General features: G+C 38.3%; 1 protein-coding gene across 4 annotated transcripts in view; it reads left to right on the top strand.

The window, feature by feature from the left end:
- The window catches only part of ryk (receptor like tyrosine kinase), a 41,216-nt gene extending 15,393 nt beyond the window's left edge, over nt 1–25,823 (top strand). Inside the window, exons 2-17 of one of the 4 annotated variants that reach the window (XM_007909914.2) lie at nt 5,187–5,308; nt 7,891–7,990; nt 8,430–8,564; nt 9,014–9,082; nt 9,527–9,671; nt 10,057–10,157; nt 12,181–12,261; nt 13,592–13,663; nt 14,244–14,369; nt 15,532–15,618; nt 15,865–15,934; nt 19,553–19,685; nt 22,181–22,290; nt 23,119–23,278; nt 24,011–24,147; nt 24,766–25,823. In XM_007909914.2, the coding sequence (XP_007908105.1) occupies nt 5,187–5,308; nt 7,891–7,990; nt 8,430–8,564; nt 9,014–9,082; nt 9,527–9,671; nt 10,057–10,157; nt 12,181–12,261; nt 13,592–13,663; nt 14,244–14,369; nt 15,532–15,618; nt 15,865–15,934; nt 19,553–19,685; nt 22,181–22,290; nt 23,119–23,278; nt 24,011–24,147; nt 24,766–24,877 (1,760 nt within the window). In that variant the 3' untranslated portion in view covers nt 24,878–25,823. The remainder of the gene's footprint in view (nt 1–5,186; nt 5,309–7,890; nt 7,991–8,429; nt 8,565–9,013; nt 9,083–9,526; nt 9,672–10,056; nt 10,158–12,180; nt 12,262–13,591; nt 13,664–14,243; nt 14,370–15,531; nt 15,619–15,864; nt 15,935–19,552; nt 19,686–22,180; nt 22,291–23,118; nt 23,279–24,010; nt 24,148–24,765) is intronic. The other 3 variants (XM_007910036.2, XM_007909975.2, XM_007910094.2) reach the window with 3 other exon arrangements.
- Nucleotides 25,824–27,307: the final 1,484 nt, after the last annotated feature.

The following is a 27,307-nucleotide window of genomic DNA, read 5'->3' as shown; positions in this document are numbered from 1 at the left end:
ATGGTTAGGGTGAGGGGAGGGAAGGGAGGGAGCGAGGAGGGGGTAGAGATTCGAGAGGGGAGCTGAAGGCACGGTGAAAGAGAAAGGTCTTCAGACTGGCCTTGAAGGAGGAAAGGGAGGAGGCGGCGAAGGCACTGGGGGATAGAGTTCGAGTCTCGGGGCTGAGAGGCTGAAGGCCCGGCCACCGATGGTTGGGGTGGGGGATGTGGAGCAGACCGGAGCCAGAGGAACGGAGGGTAAGGGCAGGTAGGTAGGGGGATAGTAGGTCGGAGAGGTAGGAGGGAGCAAGGCCGTGAATGTCCTTGTAGGTGAGGATGAGAATCTTGAATTCGATCCTCTGGGGGATGGGGAGCCAGTGGAGGCGAGCGAGGGTGGGAGTGATTGAAATGAAGACCTAGAAAAAATGACTGACCTGGAACCTAAGTGATCAGTAAATGTTTTATTGCACAATCTGGCTGCATTTTTGTAAGCAGTGAATTCTTCCTAAAAACAATCCTGGCTCTTGTGGTTCACAAAACAATAGAGAACCAATTTTTACTCACTGAAATGTACATTAAAATACACTTATGTAGGTTTGGATCAGAATCTGTGCCCCCAGGCAAAATAGCCAGCTTCCAACACTGAGGTCTTGGACGCTCACTATATTGTGTGTTACTTTTGCCCATGTTGCTTTTGCCAGTCTGCTGACAGGAAGCAATTAATTGTGTCTGGGTTTACTGTCCCAGATGCTGAAACTCGACACTAAAAATAATGTGCAAACCACTTGTGTTTTGTATTTGTTCAGTAGGGACATGTTAGCAGTTTCAATTATAAAGTGACCTTTTTGAATTTGTGCCCTTCACATTACAGCTCACTAATTACTGTTTTATGAAGATCTAATTATTCACAATTGCATTGTCACTCACTCACATGTGGGCAATTGCATCATCACAAGTTATGGTATGCAGACAAATATACTTTTCAGTAACTTACAATAATCCTTTTTCAGAGCCAGCAGGTTGTGCATTTGCAACCGCTTGCAAAATAAAGTTGTCTGTCAAGGAAAAGTGTATTTTTGTCAGTAAAGTTGTTAATTATATATTGTATTGAAATATTAATGGATTTTTCACAATTATTATTCAAAAATAAACATCTTGAATAGTTCTAGGATCCACACCTCAAATGCTAACTTGCTGCTTTTCTGCGCCGAAAAACAGCCAAGATTCAGGACATTGGGACACCGCCGAAACATCCCTGATGCCACTTCCTGCAAGCTGTGCAAATGCGCTAGGCACGGGAAGTGTTGCTAATGTCCCTTCTTGAACACTATGCATGGAACTCTCAGGCAGTGACTTCAGCGGCGACCTGACAACCAGGAAGCTGACTATTTTTTGCACTTTGATTATATGGAGTTGTTGGATCTATACGGTCGTATTATGAGATTTCAATATATATTCAAAAAGAACTTAACTTTTGCTCTGGTGCAGTATTCCTAATATTTTGGTAGGCCCTCACTCCCAATCAGTATTTTGGTTGAGGCAAATTTGGAGAAACACTGAACAATGTTCAAAAGAGTGATGGTTGGCAGGTCTTCCAGGATATTGAGCTTCTGATTTCAATGGTTTTACTGCAGGTAATTGCCAAATGGAAGATAAATGTTCTCTGCGGAAAAAGAGAAAGCTATGGCAGTAACAATTTCCCCCTTTCGCTCATCCATTCCTGCTTCCACTCCTTTAATGCTATCTCCCCCATTTCCTCCCTCATCTCGGACCACGTGCTCCCGATTCCCATGTCAATGCTGTCCACCCACCTTCCACTGGCTGACATCATTAACTGCTCACTCTCCGCTGTTACAGTACCCCCACCCTATCAACCTTTCCATGCTGTCCAGCTACCAACCTACCTCCAACCTGCCCTTCGTCTCTGAGATGCTGGAATGAGCCACCTGTTGTTCCTTCATGTCATGGACACTCTGCTTGAGCTTTCCAAGCTTTTTCTTTGGATTTTACCTCTTTCACAACATCAAGACTGCTTGAACTGATGTCATCAATAAGATTCTCTCCATCTGTGACCAGGGCTTCTTTTGCCTCCGTATTCTCTTGACCTGACTACTTTCTTTGATATTTTCAACCACACCAACTATCTCCGCCGTTTGTCCTTCCTGCTCCTGTTCTGTGCTTTCCTGGTTTCACTCCTACCTATCCCAGCTCTAATCCAGGCAAAACTGTGATGAGGCCTCAAAGGTGAAACAACAATATAAAAATGTGCTGGCACAAATTTATAAGGTTTACTGCTTAGTTAAGATGTGTTCAGTTGGGTGGAAGCTTTCAAACTGTACAATATTATTCCACAAACAGTTTTGCCCAGTATAGAATATTCCAAGAAACTTTGAAGGAGAATGTTAACTTCTCTTAGTGCACCCATTCCAAGTTGTGTTTTTTTTCTTTGTGTGAAACATTTGAATAATAACATAACTGCCACCAGCATGTCTGGGTCAAGGTTATATTTCATGCCTAAAATATTTAGCTGATTGCATCTGCTTCCAGTATTGCTGCAGAATACTTTACAGCTCTCAAATGTAATGAATGGTGAGGGGGAGGGGGGTGGTGGGTGGAGAAAAGCACCTTGTGGTCTGAAAATAAACTACATTGATAACCACATTATAATATGAATGCGTTCTTTAGAAAGAACTTGCAAAGGAACACTGTTAAAGTAACACTTTACAAAGATGTTGGGATTACCGAACAGGGAGAAAGAAGGGGATGGTGTTGACCAAAGGAATAGTCATCAATTTTTAAGGCAGTATTGAAAGCAGGGAGAAAAGGCACCAGGCAAGAACATTTGGGAGGGAGTTGTAAAGTGGGCACTAATCTTTGAAATGGTTCCATTGGATTATTGGAAGCCGGCAGACAAGGGTGGGGATAATGCGTGTGGGAGAAAACACAAACTACAGAATTGTTGGAGATTATGGACGATAGTGCAAGAGAAGCCAAAAAGGAAAGTATTAGAGAAATGTAGCCTCAGGGTGACAAAAGCATGTATTTTTGCTGTGGAGCCTTAATTACACTGACAGATTCTAGACCTTCCGAATTATATGCAAGCAAATCAAACTTGAATATTGTACAGTCAGTCACTAATCACATGATTCACAATGGATGAACAGTTATGCAGTATTAAAGAAGGTTGCCTAGATGCAAAATTTCAAAAATATAGCATTTGCTGTCAAAGTGAATTGTAAAGAAAACTGAGGGAAGGAATGTGAACATTTATTTATATAATTTTCCTACAATCAGGTTGTTCTGTACTTGAATGCTTATTATTTCAATCCTGTTTCTTTATCATTGAAGGCCTATTATGTGGCATCATTAAAGCAATTGACTTAATTGTGGGCTTCTATGTTGAATGGTTGAATAATGAAAGGCATGATTTGGGGACAATGGAATGTGGGGAAGCGAGGTCCATTTAACAAAGCTGAATAAAGTATAATACATTTGCTGTAACCCAACAAAACATTATTTTCCACTTGTTCATCCTGTTATTTTTGGAAGTTCTCAAATTGCTTCCGACATACAAGGCTATGCAGACAATTTTATGCTTGTGATATTAGGGAATTGGATTTGAAGGTGTGGGATGTGCGTCTGTGCAGGTATATATTTAAAAAATATTTTTAATTCTGCATTCATTGTTTGCATTCACTGATTCCAAATGCCATTTAGTTTGTCTGTTGTTCAATCTTAAATTGCAGGGATCGATTGGCACAGGAACTGGGAATAAATGGGCTTTGGGCATGAATTTCAGTTTTCAAGAAACTTACTTCATTCCTAAACTCTGACCGCAGAAACTTCACAATGGCCTGGGACCCCAGCTTTGTGGTGTATCACCGAAGGCCAAATTTGTTCTCTTGCTTTCATACTTTATTACTTGTTCCATCCACCCTATTATCAAACTGTCATCCTTTTCTGTAATCGGAATGTATTTCCTGTGTAATTCTGTTGCACCTGTCTATTTTGCTCCCTCTTCCCCTTCCCTCACCAAAACATTCATTTTATGACATTTAGTAGTTGGTTATTATTGCAGGAGGGAGAATGCCATAGCTCAGCATGTGTGATCGGTGTGAGTTTAAACTTGCTAAATATAATTTATATCTTTTGGAAAATAAATTAGTGATGTTCTAATAGTTGACTTACATTTGTCTTTGATAAAAGTGAACATTGTGCAAAAGGCAAATGAATCCACTGTTTCACACATTTGTTCAAATACTTGAATTGCTTTTAATTTAAAAAAACTGAGTTTGTGGTTTGCTTTGAATTGCTCCATTTGTGTAACTGTAGATTACACTGTATCCTGATAAGGGTATTTCTTAACTGGGACATTTCTGAACTAGCCTAAAAGTGCTCTGTTATAAGATTAAGATAAACCCTGTTTGTTTGTTGTGGAAAAAAATAGAATGCAAAATGCTCTGCGAGGAAGTCTGTATTTTTAATTGGAAATGGGCACTCAGCCAAGAAGTTTGAAAGTCCTTTCAAGAAATACTATAATGCATATTTTTGAATGATTATGCAGGTACAAGCAACTTAAATCTAACCCTTTGTTGTTGAGACCTGTTCAGACACTCTTGTGAACCTTCTTTGCTTTTGAGATGGCCGCAATTAGATGATTGCAGTGGATCATGTTTTCTTCCAAAAGATTGTTAGTAAAAGTAGACAAGAGGTAAGCTTTCAACTTTATCTTTGCACACGTGGCTAGATCCACAGTCTAAAAATAAAGTTGCCCCTTTGAAATCTACATATATTGTTTTTCAGTTTCAGCTTCTTTTCTGTGTTGCCATTGGTGCACTGGTTGAACCCTGGAGCATAAATGGAGTGAAGTCTGCAGAGTTGATTAGCCTCATCTTACTGCGGAGCTGTTTTAAGTGATTCTGCAGTGATCATGTAGTAATAATACTTGCATTTGATGTACCGCCTTATCCCATTGAAAAGTCTCAAAGTACTTCACATAATTTTGCGGGGGTTAAATGTAGTGACTCACTTGTAGGCACAGTCTTTGAACAGATTTTTTTTATGGCCCTCTTTCCTCAGTACTTCAGGCTGTTGGACATTGTGTGTGTGTGTTGTCTCTCTTTCTCTCTTGTAAGTACAATACATCTTATTTACAAATGTTTTGTCTCTTCTTCTCTCTTCCCCCCGCCCCCCCCAAAAAACCCACAGGTCTCGATGCAGAGTTATACTATGTGCGGAATGATGTTGTTAGTCACTATGCACTCTCTTTCTACTTGGTTGTTCCGGGGGAGACCAACAGTCTTCACTTTACTTGGCATGCTAAATCCAAGGTAAGTTTTTTTTTAAAAGTTAAATAAATTGAGCAAATCTACTCGTACATGTTACAATAATGCACGTGCCGGAAAGAGATGTTCTAGAATTTTGTAAGCATTGGGTAGGATTTGGTTTATGAGCCATGTTTCTCAACACTGTAAGCTCCAAACATAGCATTCTTAACTGAACAAAAAGCAAGTAAGTAGGGGGATAGTAGGTCGGAGAGGTAGGAGGGAGCAAGGCTGTGAATGGCCTTGTAGGTGAGGATGAGGACCTTGAATTCGTTCCTCTGGGGGTTTGGGACCCAGTGGAGGCGAGCGAGGGTGGGAGTGATGTGGTCCCGAAGCCTGGTGCGGGACAGTACACGAGCTGCAGAGTTCTGAATGACCTGCAGCTTGTGGAGGGAGGTGCCGGGAAGGCCGACGAGGAGAGAGTTCCCGTAGTCCAGCCTTGAGGTGATAAAGGCGTGGATCAGTGTTTCAGCAGCGTGAGGGGTGAGGTAGTGCCATAGTCTGGTGATGTTCCGGAGGTGGTGGAAGGCGGTGCCAGTTGTGGCGCGGATGTGGGGAAGAAAGGACAGCTCAGGGTCGAACAGAACACCGAGGTTCCTGACTGGCTTTGCGAGGTGGAGAGTGCAGCCTTGGATGCTGATGCTGTCAGCGCCTGAGGTGCGGAGGCGCTGACGTGAGCCAATCAGGAGGGCCTCAGTTTTTCACACGTTGAGCTGAAGAAAGTTGTCTTTCGTCCAGGACTCGATGTCAGACAGACAGCTGTCAGGACATCGGTGGTCGTGGAGTTGAGGGTAGAGGAGGAGAGGTAGAGTTGGGTGTCATCCTCATACATGTGGAATTTACCCCCACGTCTGCGGATGATGTCACCAAGGGGGAGCATATAGAGGGTGAAGAGGAGGGGACCAAGGACAGAGCCCTGAGGGACACCGCATGAGACAGTGCGGGGGCTGGAGGAAAAGCCGTTAGCGGAGACAAAATGAAGACGGTGGGAGAAGTAGGACCTAAACCACTCAAGGACAGGGCCTTGAAAGTTGAGGTGGGAGGACAAGCGGTGGAGGAGGATAGAGTGGTCGACCGTATCGAATGCGGCCGATAGGTCGAGGAGGCAGAGGGAGCCCTCTGTACAATCAATCAATGTAATGTATAAATGTCAGCTATCAAGAAAGGTTATACAAAGGCTGTAGTTTTTTTCTCTCTCTAATTATAAAGATTGAGAAAGGAGGTATTCAATATGATGAAAGGATTCAACAAGGTGGACATTGATGGGTTGTCTAAAACTAGAGGTCAGAAATACAGGGTGACCAAAATGTTGTGATATCTACTCTGTTTAAAAAGAAAGCAAATCATTTCTATAAGACTTATTAGACATTGTAATGGTATCACAAAGTTTTGGTCACCCAGTATAGGAAGTTTAGGAGGAACTTCTGCATGTAGAAGGTGACAAGAATATGAAATGCCAGAAGCTTTTGTTGAAGCAAATAGTATATTTAAGTGAAAATGATGAATATAGGAGAGAAAAGGGAACAGAGGGTTATTGGCAGGGCCAATAGTAAATTACATATATATTTGCCAAAAAATTGCTGGGAAATTGCAGGGAGTTAATTGATGCTATTGTGAGTTACATTTTACTGCCAACCTACATTTTTTCACTTTATTGATAAACACTAAACATGAAGAAATAACACATATGTTGTTACAAAACCAAAAATGATCAATGCTTTCTTTAATAAAAACTGGGTGGCCCACTCAGGGTGGGGGGTGGTGGAACACCAGTGCAGGCCCAAAGGGCTAAATGGTCTATTTCCACCCTGCATCGAAGGCACCCAAGATTGCTCTCCAAGCTCACAAGTGATCCTGTCTGTCATCACCTCCTCCTGTCTCTCAGAGCTGCCACTGCACACAGACACAGAGAGAGAGAGAGACACACACGCAGACCCTCACAGAAAGAGAGAGAGGCACATACACTCACAGAAAGAGAGGCTCACCCTCACAGACACTCAAGAGACACACAGACCACAGAGAGACACTCCCAAACACACACACATGCAGAGGAGAGAGAGATACATACTCACACAAATGCATACAGAGGAGAGAGGAGATAAACTCAACAGCAGGGCCATTTCCCGCTCGCACCGCACATGCGTGTCCGGAACCGCTCCGCCCACAGTCGTGGTGTTGAGTAAATAGCCAGGAACAGCATACAGAGGCCCAGGTTTTCACAGGATTGTAGCGAGTCGTACTTTTCTATTGGCCCAGGTTAAAGGTGAAGAGAATAGGAGACTCATGTACAGTATAAACACGACACGATGGCAAAATGATCTGTTTCCATGTATATCACTCAATGCTTGGTTCATAGCTTCAAGTCCGTAGCTTGAATTGTATGCTGTTTAGAGCATTATTGACCATAATTAGACATATACCAAACACCTATTTTCAATCTATTTGCTAGTGACAATGGAGGGTTGTATTTGACTTCTAGAGTGTCAAATATTTGAATTATTCTAGCTGGGCGTCAACCAGCTTAATTAGCCAGACAGCAAAGCTGGATAACCATTTTGATAACCTGTTCTCAAACTTTTTAATGACAGGTTGAATACAAGTTGGGTTTTCAAGTCGATAACCTTGCAGCTATGGACATCCCCCAAGCCAATATTTCTGTGCAGGGAGAGGTTCCACGTATCATGTCAGGTGAGAAAAGATTAATTTACTGACATTTAGTATCTTTAGGAAAATCAATGTAAAAATCAACAAGAATCATTGGCTGGTTCCCATATTAAAAGGAAAAGATGTCCTACTTCCAGGTCATGCCTGATACTGCTTCCTGTTTGCTGCGCACCACAGTGAATTGGGTACACAGTGCAACCAAATAACAAGCTTGTGCTTTACAAAAGCTTTTTATAATAAGGCTATGCTGCAGATAGATTTTGTTTTAAAAAATATTTGCATTGTATGGGGAAAAGCAGGTAAATGGGACTGAATTGATTGTTCTTTCAAAGAGCCAGCACAGGCTGTTCTCACAGCTCTAATTAGAGAATGAATTTATTTGGGGTTTTATTTGTATAGACATTTGATTGACAATACTACTATTTATTAATTGCCTGATGACAATTTTTGTTGTGTGTTGCAGTATTTCGAATTGATCTCTTCTGCACAGGAAAATTTGATTCAGAGGTCACAATGGTAATGCAACTTAACCTGACCGTTAATTCTTCAAAGAACATCACAGTACTGAACTTCAAACGTAGGAAAATGTGCTACAAAAGTAAGGAATGCTCGTGTCTGTGTTTTTAGTTGTGGTGATGAAAGCTAGGTCAGTAGTAATACCAGAGTTGTTTATCGTCAAACCAAACAATTTCTATCATTTTGATTTGACATAGAAGCAAGGCAGTAGCATTCAGCAAGATGTTTTAAAAATAAGACTGCATTTGTAGTTAAGAGTTCTTATAAATAATATTTTTCTCTTGCACATTTAATCAGTTAATAGAAGTATAAAAAAATTCAGGTTTCGGTGTAAATGCATGAGTATTGAATCTCTAGTCAGGCCTGACTCATGGTCAAATAATGTAGAAAAGCAGCCGTATGATGTCAGAACATTGCAAAACTCTTATTGGTTACCATGATATTGAAGCATTAGATGCATATAATTTTATCAGCTGATATTAATGATCATAGTAAAAATGAAAAGTCAAGTTTTTATTCTAATCTCTTTAGAACTTGAACAGGAAGAAAAAATTCCTCTTTATGCAGGAAAAAACAGCAGCAAAGATGGAAGGGCTTCCTGTAAGTAGTGATGTCTTGTGGTAATTGCTTTCTTAGTCCTCGCAGAGTTGAATGCCAAGGGCATAAAGGAGTAGATGGAGCTGTTATTAATCCTGATAGTTTGAGAGAGCGTAAATGATATCTAAGATTGTAGTCATTAACTAAGGAGGGGAAGGAATGTTTTATGGGAAAATTTATACTGCACTTGTAGTGTTTCCATGTAGAAGTGTCAGTACAATGTATTACAATAAAACTTAATAAATATTGATGGTATTTTCTACATAATATGACACTTATTAAAATAATTAAAAATTTGAAAATTGAAATATAAAACATGAACTAAGTATCTCACTCTGTACAGTTAAATGGTTATTCTCAGAAATTCCTGACATAAACAGTGCAAGAGCATATAAAGGCAAATGTGGTTTAAACTTTGTGTTTTCATATGTGCTCTTGGTTTAATAGTTGATGCTGTGAACGCAGCACCCACTACCTCCACCCGTGTGTTCTACATCAGTGTTGGAGTTTGCTGTGCAGTCATATTCTTGGTGGCAATAATACTAGCTGTGCTGCATCTGCACAGTATGAAGAGAGTGGAACTTGATGATAGGTGAGCCTAATTATTATTTTGCAATTTGAGGCATCCATATTTTTATATTTACTGAATCTTTGGTTTAAGTTTGTTTTTAATTGTACAATAGCCCAAAGATGAAAGTTTCCATTATAAAGTCAAAATGCATGTGTGAGTGCTTCTCCCCAAAAATGTGTTCTTAGTACAGTCTTACACTTGGAAAGTGATGACCAAAAATGCATAATATCATTGTTTTCCAAGGAGAAAGTTAAACTATATAAAATGTACTGGTAAATCAATCACAATCTGTTATTTATATCTTTTTAATAAGACATTATTGAATGCTGAACTCTCGAAGATTTTTTTTAGAAAAACAAGGTGGAATTTGATGCAATATTATTTAATGCTTTTTTCTGTTTTTCAGTATGAGTGACAGTGCAAGCTCTCAAGGCTTGTCACAGCCCTCCACCCAGACCACACAGTATCTGAGAGCAGACACACCTAACAATGCTGCACCTGTAACCAGTAAGGGTTTCTCAATTTGCAATAACCTGAAAATGTGTTCAATGTTTCCCTTGCAAGTGTTGATTAGACTAATGCGAGAGGTGTTTCAGCCACCCTGTTGCTCACAAAATATCAATCACATTTCACAATAGGTCTGTTGATCAATTGTTTTTATTTTTAATCAGATGTGACTATATGTTCCCAGTGATCTGATTAATTTCATGCTGAGTTACACTCCTCAATAAGAAACTTGCAAGCAGTTTCTAGTGGCTGCAATCCACCCCCTCGTGTGAGGGCTCAAATCTGTGCTTGTCAATGATAACTAGTGACTATTGTCCTTGTCGTGGGAGGGAGATTTATTTGGGGCTCCAAGTTGGCAGCCTGGCAGTAGATTATCAGAATTGAGCTCATCCTCTGTGGTGATCTGGGTAGTCACCACAGAGGATTTCCATAGTACCATTCCTTTCCCATTTCCCCCACCTCCTCCAGTACTCTGTCTTAATATTAAAACTTGTACAGTAGTTGTAATAGGTTTGCACACGCAAAAAACCTGCTGCCAGTTTATGTACCTGTGCAGAAAAATTCCATTGTTGATTAAAATGCTCTTGTACTATCAATATGTGCATCCTTATGAAGATTTTTTGCACAAAATCGTATTATGGATTTTGGCGATATTTCTCCATAACCTGAACTGCAATGTCTGGTCTGATAGGTGATCTTTCATTCATCTGTGGCATCTTCTTTATCTCTCTCTCTCTCTATTGCAGTGTTCTCTGCATTTATAAAATTGATGATACTATGTCATTATTTTTCCTAACTCCCCTTTTAATGCTTACAAACTCAGAATAAGCCTTCCTCGCATTCTTCCTTTGGCAGTTATATTGTCACCTGTCAGAAAGAAAATTGTGTGCCGCTGACTGGCAATCATGCCTTGTTAGAAGGCGGATGGCGATTTTACAGACCCCATCTACCACAGCTCTCCCACATTTTATTTTGGGATAGGAGAAGATTGACAGATAAATATAAAGGTTTTCACTCTTCAATCCCATGCAAGACATATTCAAACTTTTAGAAATGCTAGCTGTGTATTGAGAGTTTTGTTCCGGTAACACAATCATAAAAATGTAAGAATCTACAAATATGACTTTCATCTTCCTAACATATCCGATCTGTTTTGTCAATGAACTTAAGACTACTTTGGCGCCATCTAGAGGAACATGACAGATGTGTACACTTGAGTGAACATGAGTGTAAAAGTATGGAACGAAAAAGACTTAATAGTTTTAAAACCTCTCTTGAAGTATAAGAACACAATTAAAGAGTTCTCAAATTCAATGCCTTCGCGCAGACCGACAATAATTATAATATGTTGGTGGACTTTGACTAATGATGCATTGATGGCTGACATTTGCTTCTTGAATATTGTGGTGCAATTAGTCATTTTATGGGAGCTCAAAAGCTCATATCTAGAAATGTTTTTAATATCTCGGCATAAATTTAAAACATATTGGTTAATCCTTTGTGTATTATTTTATCTGTGTAGTTATTCCCTACATAAAACAAATTTACAAAATATTAGTATAATTATATTTGCATTAGGAAGCTGTTTATCAAAACACTACTCATTTTACCAAGCTGCGCATTTTCAATGTCTTGTGTTTAGAATGTTCCAGCATATTTTCTATCAATTTGCATGCTGATTCAATGCAAGTTAATGCAGTGTAATGCTAGAATTGACTTGCAAGTAGTTGCATAATTTATTCAAAGTTTCCGAATAGAGATATTTACTGATCAAATACCGTATTTAATTAATTTCTGCTTGTCTTCAATTGAATAAACTTTAGTTTTGCAGAAACTGCAGGTTTCTAACTTGAGATTTATAAACCATTCTGTCCTTCCATTTTGAGCTTTGCCCTGGAAAGTTCCTTTGCATCGCTTGCTGTGTGGGCAATGAAGATCCCTCCCAATGTGTTTTCCTTTTGGCTTAAATTTTGGTATGATAACATGGAAAATATGGCTGTAACTCAACTGCCTGTCCACATAGGAAGTGATCTGAAGGAACTTGCTGGGTGCAGCCCTGAAGAAGAAAGGCAAAATGGCGTTACCCAAGCTTCCAAAAAGTCAGGTGAGCTTCATGCACTTAATGGCATCAGCAACTTTGTTTAGGAATTTCTATCAAAAATAAAGGTAATTTAAACTCTTCAGTCTTTAGGACCAGTAGGCAACACAAATAATTGTTCTGTCGTAAGTAATCAGATGCTCATCATAACTACTGAAGCTTATACTCGATACATGAATACTTAGGAAGGTTGCAAACTACTTACAGTTTGTATTTTGTCTGTGGATGAAAAATTCCTCTTAATAGCTAATATTCAGCACTAATGTCATGACGATGAATTTTGGAACAGTCAGAAGTTGCAGACCTTTGAAAAGAATTGTGAAAATGGAAACGGTAGAATGTTTAATGTTTAATAGAATGGTAGGTTGATATACTCCATTTTGTATCCAAAAAAATAGAATGTTACTTAGCTTTATGTTACCTTTATGCTTTATGTTACTCCCTTTATCTCTCTCCCTTTTCTTCCTCCCCCACTGAAATAATTAAAATGACTCCCTTGTAGTACCAGCTTTTTGTGGTATAATTGTATTCTCCAATATTTTGTTTCTTTGAAAAAAACACCATCGTTTATTTTCTGCTTCAAGTGTGGCGACAATGTTCAGTTCACTTAAATCGCTGCATTCTTGGCAGTCCAACAGATGTGTTGTATTCTCTGCTTTTAGAGCAAGTTTTCATTTTTCTGTTTTTTTGCTGTCTCCTTTGGGGAGAAACACATGCAGTTGTTACAGTTGCAGTTCTCCAATATTGTGCCCAAGTGAACTCTACAGTGACTGCACTTTCTAGCCTGGAGGACACAGGACCAATCACAGCATCTGTCTTCACTGCTACTGTGGCTGATATAAACTAACAAAACACAGACAAGAGATTGAACCTAGGACCTTACTGGCCTGCATACTTATAATATTTTCTGCTGAACTGTTAGAAGAGAAGCTCATGTTGCAAATGTAATTTTTACTGAGTAGATGCTTCACAAAAAAAAGACTGATGTTTTTTCTTTTGCTGAACTCGAACTGAAAAGCAGTGTCTGATTATAGTAATTTCATCACACAAAGTCATTCCATTCAATTTTATTAGGATATTGGAACTTTCCCACTCTAAACTTCCGCTATGAATCCTTTTGTTTTTACCAAATAAGATAGCTGATCTTTTACTAAGTCAAGGATTCTATCTGGTGCTTTGCAACTTTAGGATTCAATTCTGCAACAGAAACTCACGCCCACTAGCCAGTAGGTTCTGTCAGCCTTGTCATTGGGGATGCAAGTTTCGATATTTACTAGTGTACTTAAAACCTTGCCCTTCTAGTACTTTTTGTCATTTTCTCCCCTTTTCCTCTCAGGTAATAAAGAAATATACCTGAACTTGGAAGTTTCTCGATTACCAGAGGACCATCCACTATTAAAACATACAGGTGCATTTGCAGCACTTTGTGCACTTTCTGATTGTTTGAAACTAAATGAGCAGTTTATAAAACATCATGTGGTGGTCTCTGAAAAGTACTCGCTCTGATTCTGAATGTGTAGTTCTCCCTTTCTGTTTTTACTGGGGGGAGGGGTAATCCCCAGATTTAAAAAAAAAAAGATTTTCACATGCAATCGAATCAGTTTCCTAACTCGTGCAATTTTAATATTTTTATTATGTTCCATTTGCCTCTCCACCGATGGTGGATTATCAAACACTTCTTAATTAATCCGACATTTTAAGTATTAAAATTTGAAATGCAACTGCCTATTTTACTTTCCAGTCTTTTTCTTCTGCTTTTTTCTTTGACCTTATTTATCCTGTCCCTTCTTTCTACTGATTTTCTTCCTCTCACTTTTCCTTTGCTATCTCTCTTTCACACTCATTCCACTCTGTAATGCACCATTTGGCCTTGTTTTAATGTTCAAGGTAAGCATCCTGGGGTATTCTGAATTCAATGCTCGAATACACCCATCACATATATTATTGCAATGTATTGACATGTTTATTTCATTTTGTTTGTTCTTCAGGTTATCCAACACTTAGGATAGAAAAGAATGACCTTAAAAGTGTTACACTAGTGGAGGCTAAAGGCAGAGTGAAGGACATCGCCATCTCCAGAGAGAGAGTCACACTCAAAGATGTTCTTCAAGAAGGTAATACATTTTACGTATTTTCTACATTACACAAAATTGTGCAGTTTTTATGTTTCAGCCTTGAGGTCTGATTGAATGCATTATGAGTTGTTTTGTATATTTATACTTAGCTTCAGTTTTGTTGAATGTCCTAAGTAGTCTGTTTACTGTAAGTGGGCTGCCAATTTCTGTCACATCAGGATGCTCCTCTAGCTACCTGGAGCAGTGATTGAATCAGATAGTATAGAGGCATTCAAGCGGAAGTTAGACTCTCACATAAGGTAGAGGGAAATAGAAGTTTATAGAAGGGAGTAAGGAAGGGTTGGAGACTCGTGGAGTAAAACTCTGGTACAGATTGGTTGGCTGAGTGGCCTGTTTCTGTGTTGTACATTCTTTGTAAATCTTTGCAAATGTGTACATATTTGGGGCAAAATAATTCTTTCATTTGCTATAAAGTCTTTCATGTTGGGCACACATCTTAAAGTGAGATGCAACAGGTCTCAAATCACAGGATTTTCAGTAAAGTGTAGTGCTGTGTATTTTGAAGCTGAACAAAGAAACAATAGAGTAAAAATGAAGTTTAAAAACAAAGGTTGCCAGTTACAAAACATTCAACAGCAGGGCCTTCGTAGAACAAGCAGGCTGGGAGCTCTGGGAGATGGCCCTCTGTTGTTTCATTAATGTCAATATAAGCAATTTCCCTGAATGGGTTTGCAGCACTCTTGTTCCATTTTAACAAACCATTCAAAAATGGGGACCAAATGGCTTCAAGGTTGTGAATTGTCTGCTCAGAGACAGTCTGGGGTTGTTAATTGTACCAACATGAAATGAGAGCATGCCAAACTGCCATATACGTTCACATTTGCAAAGATTTACAAAGAATGTACAGCACAGAAACAGGCCACTCGGCCCAATCAGTCTGTTCCGTTTTTTTATACTCCACATGAGTCTCCATCCTTCCTTACTCCCTCCCATAACCTTCTATTCCCCTAGCCCTCATGTGGCGACCAAGCTCCAATTAATAATCAATTAATTATTTAAATATGAATATTCAGGAAAAACAAATAGTATATTATCAGCTCATAACAAGTCAGCACTTATGTTGAACACTTATCCTGCAAGGCTACATGTGACCTTTAATTGGTTGACCAGCAGCTTCTCATCTCTTTATGTTTCCTGTTAGGTACTTTTGGTCGTATTTTCCATGGGGTTTTAGTTGATGAAAAAGACTCCAGTAAGGAAAAATATGTCTTCGCTAAAACAGTGAAAGGTAAGTGAATCCAATCTTCCAGTCATGGTTTCTATTTCGATCTCTCAATAGTCTCTGTTATATATTCACCCTCTAATAAATATTGTGTATTCAGAATAATTGTCACTATAATTTGTCACTAAATTTCCCTCTAAATCGTACTTATAATCTTACTTGCAAATGAAAATTCACAGATGGTGTGTTTGTCCATAATGTGATAGGATGTGCTTTTATCCCCACCTTTAGCTTTTTTGTTTTGCTTTTCAGATCATGCATCTGAAGTGCAAGTTACTATGATGTTAACAGAGAGCTGCAAATTGCGTGGCCTCCACCATCGGTAAGTTGATGAACAGTAGATTTAACAATAAATAATAATAACTTCTATTTCCATATAACCTTTCATGTAAAATAAATGAGAGCGCCTTAGAAGGTAATTGATTAGAAATAGATGTTATATAGGCAAATGTAATGAACATTTCGCATTACATTGCAACTTGCACATCTGTTATTATTAATAATAATACTTGAATTTGATACAGCGCCTTATGTCAACGAGGTGTCTCAAAGCACCTCACAGTATATGTGGTTTGACTGAATTATGTGGGTGAAACGTGGCAGCCAATTTTCACACAGCACAAACTTCATGGATTGAGGGATCAATTTTATTTGGGGGATTGTTGGCTAGAACACCGGAAGAAACACCTTTCTCTTTTTGAATAGTGGCATGGAATCTTTAACTTCCACCTGAGCAGGGAGACAGGACATCAGATTACCTGCTCATCTGAATGACAGCACCTCCCAACAATGCAGCACATCCCAGCACCGCATTGGAGTGTCAGTTTAGACGATGTGATTCCAAGCCCCGACGTGAGGCTTGAACCCACACCCTTCTGACTCACGGGCGAGAGTGCGGCCACTGAGCCAACTTGAAACATAATCAAATCACATAGTCACATAATTGGTTATTCATAATCACAGAGAGAAACATATAAATTCCTATTTGTACTAATTGAACTGCATACATCAGAGAGAAGGCAATAGAGGGGTGATGAGAAAAGGAAGGTGGCAGCTCATGTGGATTTTAAACAGTGATACAGACTCGGTTGGCTGAATGACCTTTAGTGCCATATTGCTCCGTGCAACTCTGTATGTAAATTTAGAAGTATTTTGTTTAAAGTGATCCCATGTCGAAGAAGGTAACTTTTAAATTAAGTCTTTATCTTTAATGAGATATTTTAGCTTTGTGAACTTCCTTGGGCTTTGTTTGTTAATGCTACAGGCAGGTCTTGTAATGTGCATTATGTGATGAATCTACAACACTATTGTTTTCAGCAAAAGTGCCAACTTTGGACTGGCCTGACCGCTGATAATTTCTTGTCATGAAATATGTCTTAAGCTGCCACTGGACGCTGTAAAAATTAATATCTGGTATTTACTAATGCTGACTGATTCTAGATTGAGTGCCTTCAGACCACTGTCTGTCTCTATATTCCTGTGTCTCTTTCTATTCTTGAATTTACCTAAATCGGATCTTTCCACTTTGTGCTGCTCTGGGGAAAGAATCATTGTACCGCATGGAACTAAAACATGTTGCCGACATAATCACACATTCAGTTAAGAGGCATTCTGATGTACTACTTTGTGCTGTTTGCAATCTCACAGCAGAATGATTTCTTAGAGTAAGTGTGTATGTCACAGTATTGCTGTTGGTATTTTGCGGCTAGGATTAAGGTGACAGAATATTTAGCATCTGTTTGTGCTTCTGAGTGCTTCGGAAATATTACATTCCTTAACATTGACACCCCTCCTTTTGGTTAACACACAGAAAAAAAATCATTCAAGCGCTATATCCAATGAGATTTATTTAATAGAAGTTGTGGTGTAAATGGAGTATAGGTTGCTTGCTTCATTGTTGCAACTAAAATTTGATACTGTGACAAATCCCCAGAATGTAGCAAGAACAGAAAATACACTCAAAAAATGAATACAGTGATCGAGTTTCAGACTCCCTACAGCAATATATATATATATATATGTATGAAAGTTAATGGGTCTCTTGTTCAAGGGTTTACTTTGGCAAGCTGGAGAATGTGCATGTATGTTCTGTGAAAGCTTATAGAAGTCCATTTGGGAAAAGACTGAGAACTGACCATTTCCAATATTATCGCAAAGACGAGGGGGAAAGTCACTATGAGAAAAGAGAAAGTTATGATTTCAGGTTCCTCATTATCACATGCATATTTAATTCCAATGATTTTGCAATCAACTCAGCCTTATCTTTTCAAATCAGTAATTGGATTTTGGTCATTGCCCTTCTCCGCACAAACCCAGTTCGTGAAAAGGTTGAAACTCTAAATTGTAAAACTAGTTATAATACGTTGTTCTTTAATGCATGTCATTCTCTTTTGTAACGATTTGTGCATTATGTGTAGTGTACAATCTATATACCAATGTTGTTGACCTTTGTGTCTTTAGTTGTGTCTGTATATTAGAAATAAATCAAGACAACAAGTAACAGTAGTTTGAACAAACTACACATTACTGATGTAAAAAAAAACTACAGTCAGGCATTAACTTGTATATCTGCTTAGTTGAATGTAATTACGGAGAGGCTAGGGATTTATAAACAGTAAACATTTTAATTTCTTTAAACATGAAATATCGGACTTTTTACATCACTCAGATGTATTAAAAGGAGGTATAATATTTCACAAAAGAGAGAGCAGAGGATCTGGCTAAGTGTTGAACGAGCAGAGAAAACAATCCTGATGAATTCTGAATTACCAGTAGCAAAGTAACTCAACAATGCTGTGATAAGATTTATTTTTTATCCGTTCTCACAAGATGCGCCCCCAAAATGTTTCTTGTGGTATAAGCTTCTTTTGGTTTTCAGTTTGGATCTTTTTATTAAAAAAGCTGCAGGAATATAATGAAACCTAAGAAAAGTCAAGGATAGGAAAGTACCATTTGTGCCACTGAAACTCTATCCCTCTAAGTGTAAAGCAGCTCTGGTTCAGAATGAGTGGTAGGCAAAGTGACTGTGAGAGGAAATTCATAGACATAAGAACATTGTTAAAATTTTGGAATTGGGTTAGTGAATGTGCAAGGCCATGTGTATCCCAGCAGTAATTCAGATTGATGCTGTCCACATGACACTGTTTTCTTAGAATAGTATATGTTTAGAATTAAGTTTAGTGAACTATTGGAACTGTGTGGATAGTATGGATAATGTAATGAGAACATCTTTTTTTGTTTTATTTTTGTCTTTGATCAGCAGCTTATCGTAGTGCATGCAGAAACCCATCATCATACTTAAGAGTATACAAACCAGATTGAGTGATCCACATATGCATGACACCACACGTGGAAACATCCTTATGTCTGGAATGGAATGTAAATTCTCCCTGGAGGGATGCATCCTGCTTACCTAATTTCAGAGCATATTATGCACAGGTTAGCGAGAGTCAAGGCTTAGGGATCCCAGCATATGCATTGAAGGTACTGCTCAAGTTTAAACAAAACAAAAGCAAAGCTTGTGATTGAGAGCACAATACATCCATCTTGGATCAGCTTACCTATTAAGGTTTTGGCTTGCAGGGTTAACAGAGATGGGAGTGAGAAGAATCCCTGCACCTAGTCTGCTGGTGAACCTGGCTAGTTGCCATGGATCTTTAATGTCCACCTGATCAGGCAGGTGGTACCTCAGTTTAACATCTCATCTAAAGGATTGCATCTCCAACAATGCATTGCTCATCTAGCACTGAATTGTAGTGTGTGTTAGCCTCGACTGTTCAAAGTCCCAACATAGGGCGTGAACCCAGAACCTTCTGACTCGGGGGTGAGAGTGTTGTCAACTGAGCCAGACTGGCACCGTAAGTATTAAATTGCTAAAAAAATATTCTGGACTCTTATGGTTTGTTGATGTCGAATTTTTTTACCTTATTTTTGTAATCAGAAATCTCCTGCCAATTAGTCACGTTTGCATAGAAGATGGAGAGAAACCTATGGTACTGCTGCCCTACATGAATTGGGGAAACCTGAAACTTTTCCTTCGACAGTGCAAGCTTGCTGAGGCCAACAACCCACAGGTAAGTTATTGATCACTATTAACATTTTGTGTACTTTCATTTAGAGATTTTTTTTTACAGTTTTTTGATGTGCAAAACATATGGAAACCCTGTGTGCTTCAGAGTACCCATTTTTAGCAAATGAGAAGTCATACAAGCAGGTTCAATTTGCCAGTACTAGAGTACAATCTCCTGTATCCCAATGGAAAGAAAAGGAGATGAAAACTCTTGGGAGAGAGGACAAAGAAGAAACTGGAGGAAAAAAAACTACATTTTAACAAATTGCATGGTTTTATTTTTAAATCGAGTACATGGACAAAATTTTATTCCATTTGGACTTTACAGCACACTAACTGAGTAATTTCAAAATCCTAACGTGCAAGGCTTATATTTGGTATTGATCTGCATGTATCTTAGTTGCTTGCATTTAATTTAGCAATAGTTTTTAAGTAAAGGGAGTGAGGAAGAAATTGAGGCTTACACTAGAGGGCACTGTTGATCTGGATTGATCATCCTAACTCTTCAGTGGGCATTTATCACTTAATAAGTAAAATAAAATAAGTAAAGTAAGCACTTCTTGACAACGATTTTCAAGCCATTGCTGAATCTTTGATTGTCAGAACACAAGTCAGATAATTTGGTACTTAACAATATTGCATGAACAGAAATACTTAAGTTGGAAAAAAACTCACTGTCAGTATGTTAATGGCAAAATGTTTAGACCTTGTCTGGTTTCTAGTTAGTGAAACATTTTAGCCATATTTTATGAAATTGTATTTTTGCTGCATGTTATCACCCACAAATTCAGCTTCACACTCTTGCCATGATGATATTTGCACTGTAAAATGACTGTTGATCTGCACCTAAGTTTGTAGAGTTGAAAAACTATTTTTGAAGTAAATTGTCATACAATGCAGTTGAATTTTTTTTAATTTAGACAAATTAGTGACATAGAATTGGCACTATGTGTGTTTTATTTTTATTTTGACCTTTTTTTTCAGTTAACTGAAAATCCATTTTCTTACCAGAGACCTCAGTTTTCCACAGACACATTACGATGCTCCTTAAAAGTCATTGAGGCGAATCTGCTCCAATTTTCCTCTGCTGTGGTTATTTTTGTAGTTGCGTAAATCAAAATGCTGTGGGAAGTACAAATTGAATATTTGGCACATCTTGAGGGAGGATCAGTTTTGGAATCTGGCTGCAGTTTGTTCTGGCATTTTAATTTAGTACGTGTCCTAGCAGCTTGAAGCAGGTGGATAATTTCTTCTTGTAGGGTAAAATAAAATACCAAATAACAGTGCCGAGTTGCATGCCTGAAATGATGCTAACATAAAACAAATCATGAGATGAATTTGGTCTCCATTGGTGATTTGATGCCAGCTATTCAGGTTCAGCTAAAATGATTTGATCCAAATCTGAGCTGATCCAACCTTCCTGCATCAAATACGGATACCACTTGCATTGCTGAAATTCTGGGAAAGTAAATTGGAGGAAGGAGCATGACGCAATATTCCTGAAATAAATCAGCAGAAATCTACATGTGGATGAGAAACGTAAATGCTTGGAAATAAACACTTCAAAGTTCTCAATATTTTTGTCACAACAGGCATTCAGATTGCACGACATCAGACAATATAAACTTAACACAATAAACTAAAAGTACTTAATTTCATAAAACAACCCGCCATTCATTTTGAGTAATCATTTTGACAGATGTTCTGTTTGGCTTTCCAGTTTCAGCCCCCTTTTAATGAGTTATGATATATATAAATAAAAGCTCAATTTACTTTACTTATTTTGTTTTAAATTGTATATTGCAATTTACAATTTAAATATACAGTTTACAGTGAGATGTAAAATACTTTTACTTTCTAGAAAGGTCCTTTCAACAGAACAGCTGATGTGGGAGTGAAATAAAATCATTTTATGCTTGCTTGTGGTCCCATTATAACACTTTATGGTGGTAATTTGGTTTTAATGCAGTTGCATTTGCATGCATTGGAAGGAGGCTAGGGAAGGGACGAGTCGTAGGTACTTGGGATGGAGTTCCAGAGAGTGGGGGCAAATCGGCTGAAGGCCCACTCATTTCCCACATTCTGGCTGGCCTTCACGCCCTCTGCTCAACCCACCCACTGTGTTTGGATGTGCTTTCAGCCATTCTTTCCTCAATCTCCAGAACTACATCCCAGAGTCCCCCTGCCTAACCCATCCCTCTTCACCTTAAAAGCCTACCTTAAGAATGACAATTTCAAACATACTTAGGTCACCTTTCCCCCAACCCCAGCTCAGCTTTGTAAAGCTCTTTTGAGATGGCATCCCTGATGTGAAATCTAATTTTTTTAATAAAACCGCTGACTTCTGGGTCATTAAGCTATCAAATGTGCCGTTTCGTGTTTCGATATACACAGCGACCTAATAATCCGGAAGTCGGATGTTTATTAGCCTGGTAAATGGCCAGTGTGCAAGACCAATGAAGCTCATAATAATGATCATCCTGTATTGTGTTTTTACAGGCAATATCCCAACAGGACCTTGTACATATGGCCATTCAGATTGCCTGTGGGATGAGCTACCTTGCCAGGAGAGAAGTTATACATAAAGACCTGGCAGCCCGAAATTGTGTGTAAGTACATTATTGCATGATACAGCCAGTTCATTATCATTTTTGTCTTTTGCTCAGTTTACTTGGAAACTTCTGTTTACTTACGAATAATAAAATTGTTTTCCACAAAAGGTACTTTTTTTTAGAATGGAAATAGAGAGAAATTAGAGGGGGGAATTTGGGAGCAAGTACTTAATATTCAAAATACATCTTTGATTTTGACACAAGGTGTATCAAACCCAATGGGAATATTGGTTTTAAATACTGTTGAAGGAAGCAAATATTTATATTTTGCGTCGTTCATAAATATTTCAAACTAGATAATGTGTGTGCTCTGGCGCCCAGAATGTGCTCACTGACAAATCAGAACAAACATAATAATAATCCTTGCATTTGATTTAGCGCCTTGTCATGTCATTGAGACGTCTCAAAGCGCTTCACAGAATACACTACAAAGTGAATTGACTATACTTTGTGGACGAAAAGTGGCAGTCATTTGAGCACAGCAGTGTCCCACAAACTGTCGTGGAATGAGTGACCAAATTATTATTTTTTTGAAGGGATTATTATCCCCGGAAAAGTGATCCGTTTATCGACTAACAAACGCGTTCCTACTTAGTGCTAGGTAAACAGAGCAGTGAGGAACCTTGCCCAATGTATACTGTATTGGCTACAGCATTGAAACATCTGAAGTCCTTCCTAGGTATTTGCTATCAACTGTAGTAGTTGTGTTCATTTGTAAGTAAAATGTAATATTTATGTTTCCTGATTAAACAGAATTTCACATCTTCTTTTATATTTGTTAATGTTAATTCCACTTATACAACTTAAATTGTGTATTTACTTCAGCATTGATGACGGCCTACAGGTGAAGATTACAGACAACGCATTGTCTCGAGATCTCTTCCCTATGGACTACCACTGCTTAGGAGACAACGAAAATAGGCCAGTCAGGTGGATGGCACTTGAAAGCCTTGTTAACAATGAATTCTCCAGTGCAAGTGATGTGGTAAGCAATTGCTTGATGCAACTTGGCACAAAAAATTACAAAGATTATATTATGAGAGGTTTATGTAAATCTTAAAACAACCTAGATTTAAAATTGTTCATTATTTTAATTTCTCAGTGATCTACAATTACTTGGCAAATTGTTTCCATACACCAAACTGCTGTTTTCTTTGTGGCCCAGAGAGTGCTTGAGAATCAGACGCAGACTGTCATATGAAATGGAAACCGATTATAATGCTATTTTGGATCCATAGAATCCATATCATTCAATAATAGCTAGTTTCACTGTACTTGCACAAAGCTGACCAACTCGCTCCCAACACACCTGACTGTACTTAAAGGTCAACTTCCAAATCATCACGTCGCTACCGACATCATATATAATTTGATGTGCAAAGCAGGAAGAGTCCTTGATTATGCAATGATAAACTTTTAGTTAATTCTGGTTGGAGGGTCTGTGAACATTAAGTAATTTCCTGATTTTATGTAAGTTTGTTTTTGTGGTCCAGACGCTTTCATGGAACAATGCATTGCAAAACAAGCGTGTACAAAGACGTCACAAAGAATTCCAAAACCTCAATGCCAATTCGATTCAAGAAAATTCATCTCAAAAGAAATGCCTTTTCACAATGGATTTCCCCTCCACACGCACACCACACACACCTACACACAAACATACAACACAATATGAAAATTTTAAGTTTATGAGTACAAAATCTGTTTTTCTTTTAAGTGGGCATTTGGAGTAACGTTGTGGGAACTGATGACTCTGGGACAAACACCATATGTTGACATTGATCCTTTTGAAATGGCGGCTTATCTTAAGGATGGCTACAGAATAGCTCAGCCAATCAACTGCCCAGATGAACTGTAAGTTACAATATCTACATATGTATCCAAATAATTCATTAGCTATCTTGTTGACATAAATAAGAACATAACTATTATTCTAAACTTAATTGCATACACAGAATAAATGGAACACACACTAATTCGTGAGCTGATAGTATTCATTGGTAGATAGATGTATGTATAACTGCATATAAAGGATTGTAAAAATGAGATGAACTACATTAGTATTGTGCCACAGAATTTGATTCGTGCAGAGCAGTACTCAGCAGGAAGAATGTTGTATCGAAATACTGAATACTTGGAGTTCTTTTGTTGCACGCACTTCATAGAGTCAACATCAAAAGCATCACAGGGAGGAGACGGTGCAAGCTGCAAAATAGTGTGGGAGAAGGAGGGAAAGGCTATATTTTCTATAACGGGAGGACAATAAAACCCATATTTTGTTTTAAAATATTGTACTTCTGTTATAGTATTTAAAAACAAAATTTGGGGGTACAGAATTGATGTACATGATCAGATGTTTAATTTACTTTCATGTAAAGGACTTGTATTTAACTGAATTGATATTTTTAGGTGTACATACTGTCATCCTGTCCTGCACCTGATGTAATTTTAAAAAAAATGTTTTGTTCACAGCTTTGCAGTGATGGCCTGCTGTTGGGCCTTGGATCGTGAAGAGAGGCCAAAGTTCCAGCAACTGGTACAGTGCCTGACTGAATTCCATGCGGCGTTAGGGGCCTACGTCTGAAAACAACGATGTGGTTTTGCCTAGAGTTCTCATGACTCTAAAAACAGAGTTCAGAATAAAAGAAAAGAAAAAGAGTGTTTTTTCTTCCAAAGCAGAGTGCCTTGAAATACTTTTATAACTTTTTTAACTAAAGTATCTTGATAATGTGAGTACTGGTATTATAGCACAGTATCATGTTTACTTTCCTTGTCTGAACTGAGTAAGACTTTTAGTAAACTTCAAGCCTGGTCGAGTTTCCTGGGGTATCTCAAGTATAACGGACAGAAAAAGGTGATCTTGTTTGGACTTCGCACTCCATTCCTCAGCTTCTACTCTGCTGCCTCTCATTCGGAACCAGATTTATTTATCGGTTTTTGAAGATTTGATACCTGCTGCTTTTTGACGTTACAGAGCAATTTCACAAAGTGGATCACAGCTTCAGCAAAACTTCAGTTCAGTCTCCACAGCAATCAGAATCCATGTTGATTCCTGATTTTTAATGTATTTTTGTGGAGCATGGGCAACTAAGTCCATTTTTTCACTTTGAAGTATGCAATCTGTTCCCTTTTTGCTTAATATAAAAGACTGACTTGCACTGGAAAAGGTAGTTGCATAGCGACTAGACATCCAGCTTTTTACTCCATCTCCAAACTAGGTACGTAGGGTATTTTGCATTTTAGCACTTCGTGCCACAGTAGAACATCCTCTTCGTCTCCACCCAGTTGCAAAATGACAATCCATTGTCTAACTTTCATATTCTATTTTTGACCTTTAACGTGGAAGCCTGCTGTTCAGCGGTACGAGGTGTTTGGGAAAATAGGTTTGAATTCCTTGCCTTGTAAATCCAAACCTTGTATATATTTTAAATGATTTGTCGGCTATTTCTAGTTTTTACCTGGTGTTCATCTTTGTACAATGTAAAATGCAGAGGATATGATTAATAAAGCAGAGAAATCTTTCTGATTGATATGCTGTGTACATAAATCTGTCTTTCTGTATCAGAAATAGTAATTAAACAGTCATTTTATTACACAAATATTTTTGTTTCAGACAAATTTAGCTGAAATTTAGCTTTGAATGCTGACAATTATTAAACTGAAAAATATGCTGTGGCAGGTGATTAGAATTAGTAATAGAATTCTATAAATTGCTGAAAATAAGCTGCACATATTCATGAGGTATTTATTTTTGGATGTTTATAAACAAGAATGTGTATATGCACAATGTACTGTATTACATTTTGCTTGAACTACTTATTTTGATCAGTGCTATTGGTTAAGCAAGCATAATTTGAGTTCACACACCTCTGGAGAAATATCAGAGTGGAGTCCTGTAATTTAGTGGTTAGCACTAGCCTTGCAAGTGAGAGTACCTGGGTTTGATTCCCAGGCAGAGCGAAATGTTAGGCAAGTTTCCTTAAAGCACGCACCTCTGTTTACTAGCAGTATGTAGGAACCTGGTTGTTAGTCGATTGCAGAATCGCTTTTCCGAGGGCAGTAATCATTCAAAAATAATAATAATTTGCTCACTTAATCCACAACTGTACGTGGGACACTTGTGCGCAATACAAGATTATTATTTTATTTGTCTTATTTGATGGAAACTCTGGGATAATGTGAGAATAAATAATACTAAATAATAATCCTTGCATTTGATATAACGCTTTTCACATCTTCTAGACATCTCAATGCTTTTCACAGAATTTACTGTAAAGTGAAATGACTATATTTGTGGTAGAAACGCGGCAGCCAATTGCACACAGAAGTGTCCCACAAACAACCGTGGAATGAGCGACCAAATTATTTTTTTTTTAGGGATTTATTGTCCCCGGAAAAGCGATCCGCCGCCAATTAATTAACAACCGGGTTCCTACTTACTGCTTGGTAAACAGGCGTGTGGAGTAAGGAATCTTGCCCAACATTTCGCCCTGCCAGGAATAGACCCCAGGTCTCGCTTGCGAGGCGAGCGCTCTAACCATTGAGCTGAGGGACTCCACAGTAAAACTTTATACAGAGCATTCCTCTAATGCGTGACCGATTTTGCCTTCCTGGCTTAAGAAACTGCATGTTCTTTGCATTTTTGTGTGATTAACCACACAATTAGCCCAGATACTTTTTCAGTACATTTTGTGCTATGATGAAACATTTGCAAACCCTGTTATCATGATGTAGATATTTAACTATTTGATGACTATAGTACCATTTCTGAGCCCTCTTTAAAATCACCATTACAATAAAAGATTACAGTGTGTTCTCTACTTCCATTTCATGACTTTATAGTGCACTTTTTGGCATAATACTACCATGATCAATACCATTCCTCAGTGTGTTATGAGCTAGCTGCACTAATAATTTATTACTTACTTTGCCAGCACTGTTTTAACCGTATATGGATGTACAAGACTACGATTGGTATGACCCACAAGCTAACAGACATTTGCTTGATGAGCAA

This window comes from Callorhinchus milii, unplaced genomic scaffold (assembly GCF_018977255.1).
Source record: "Callorhinchus milii isolate IMCB2004 unplaced genomic scaffold, IMCB_Cmil_1.0 Scaffold11, whole genome shotgun sequence".
In the NCBI taxonomy this organism is placed as follows: Eukaryota; Metazoa; Chordata; class Chondrichthyes; order Chimaeriformes; family Callorhinchidae; genus Callorhinchus; species Callorhinchus milii.
The sequence above is the reverse complement of the archived record's forward strand: the minus strand, read 5'-3'. Positions and strand labels throughout refer to the sequence as shown.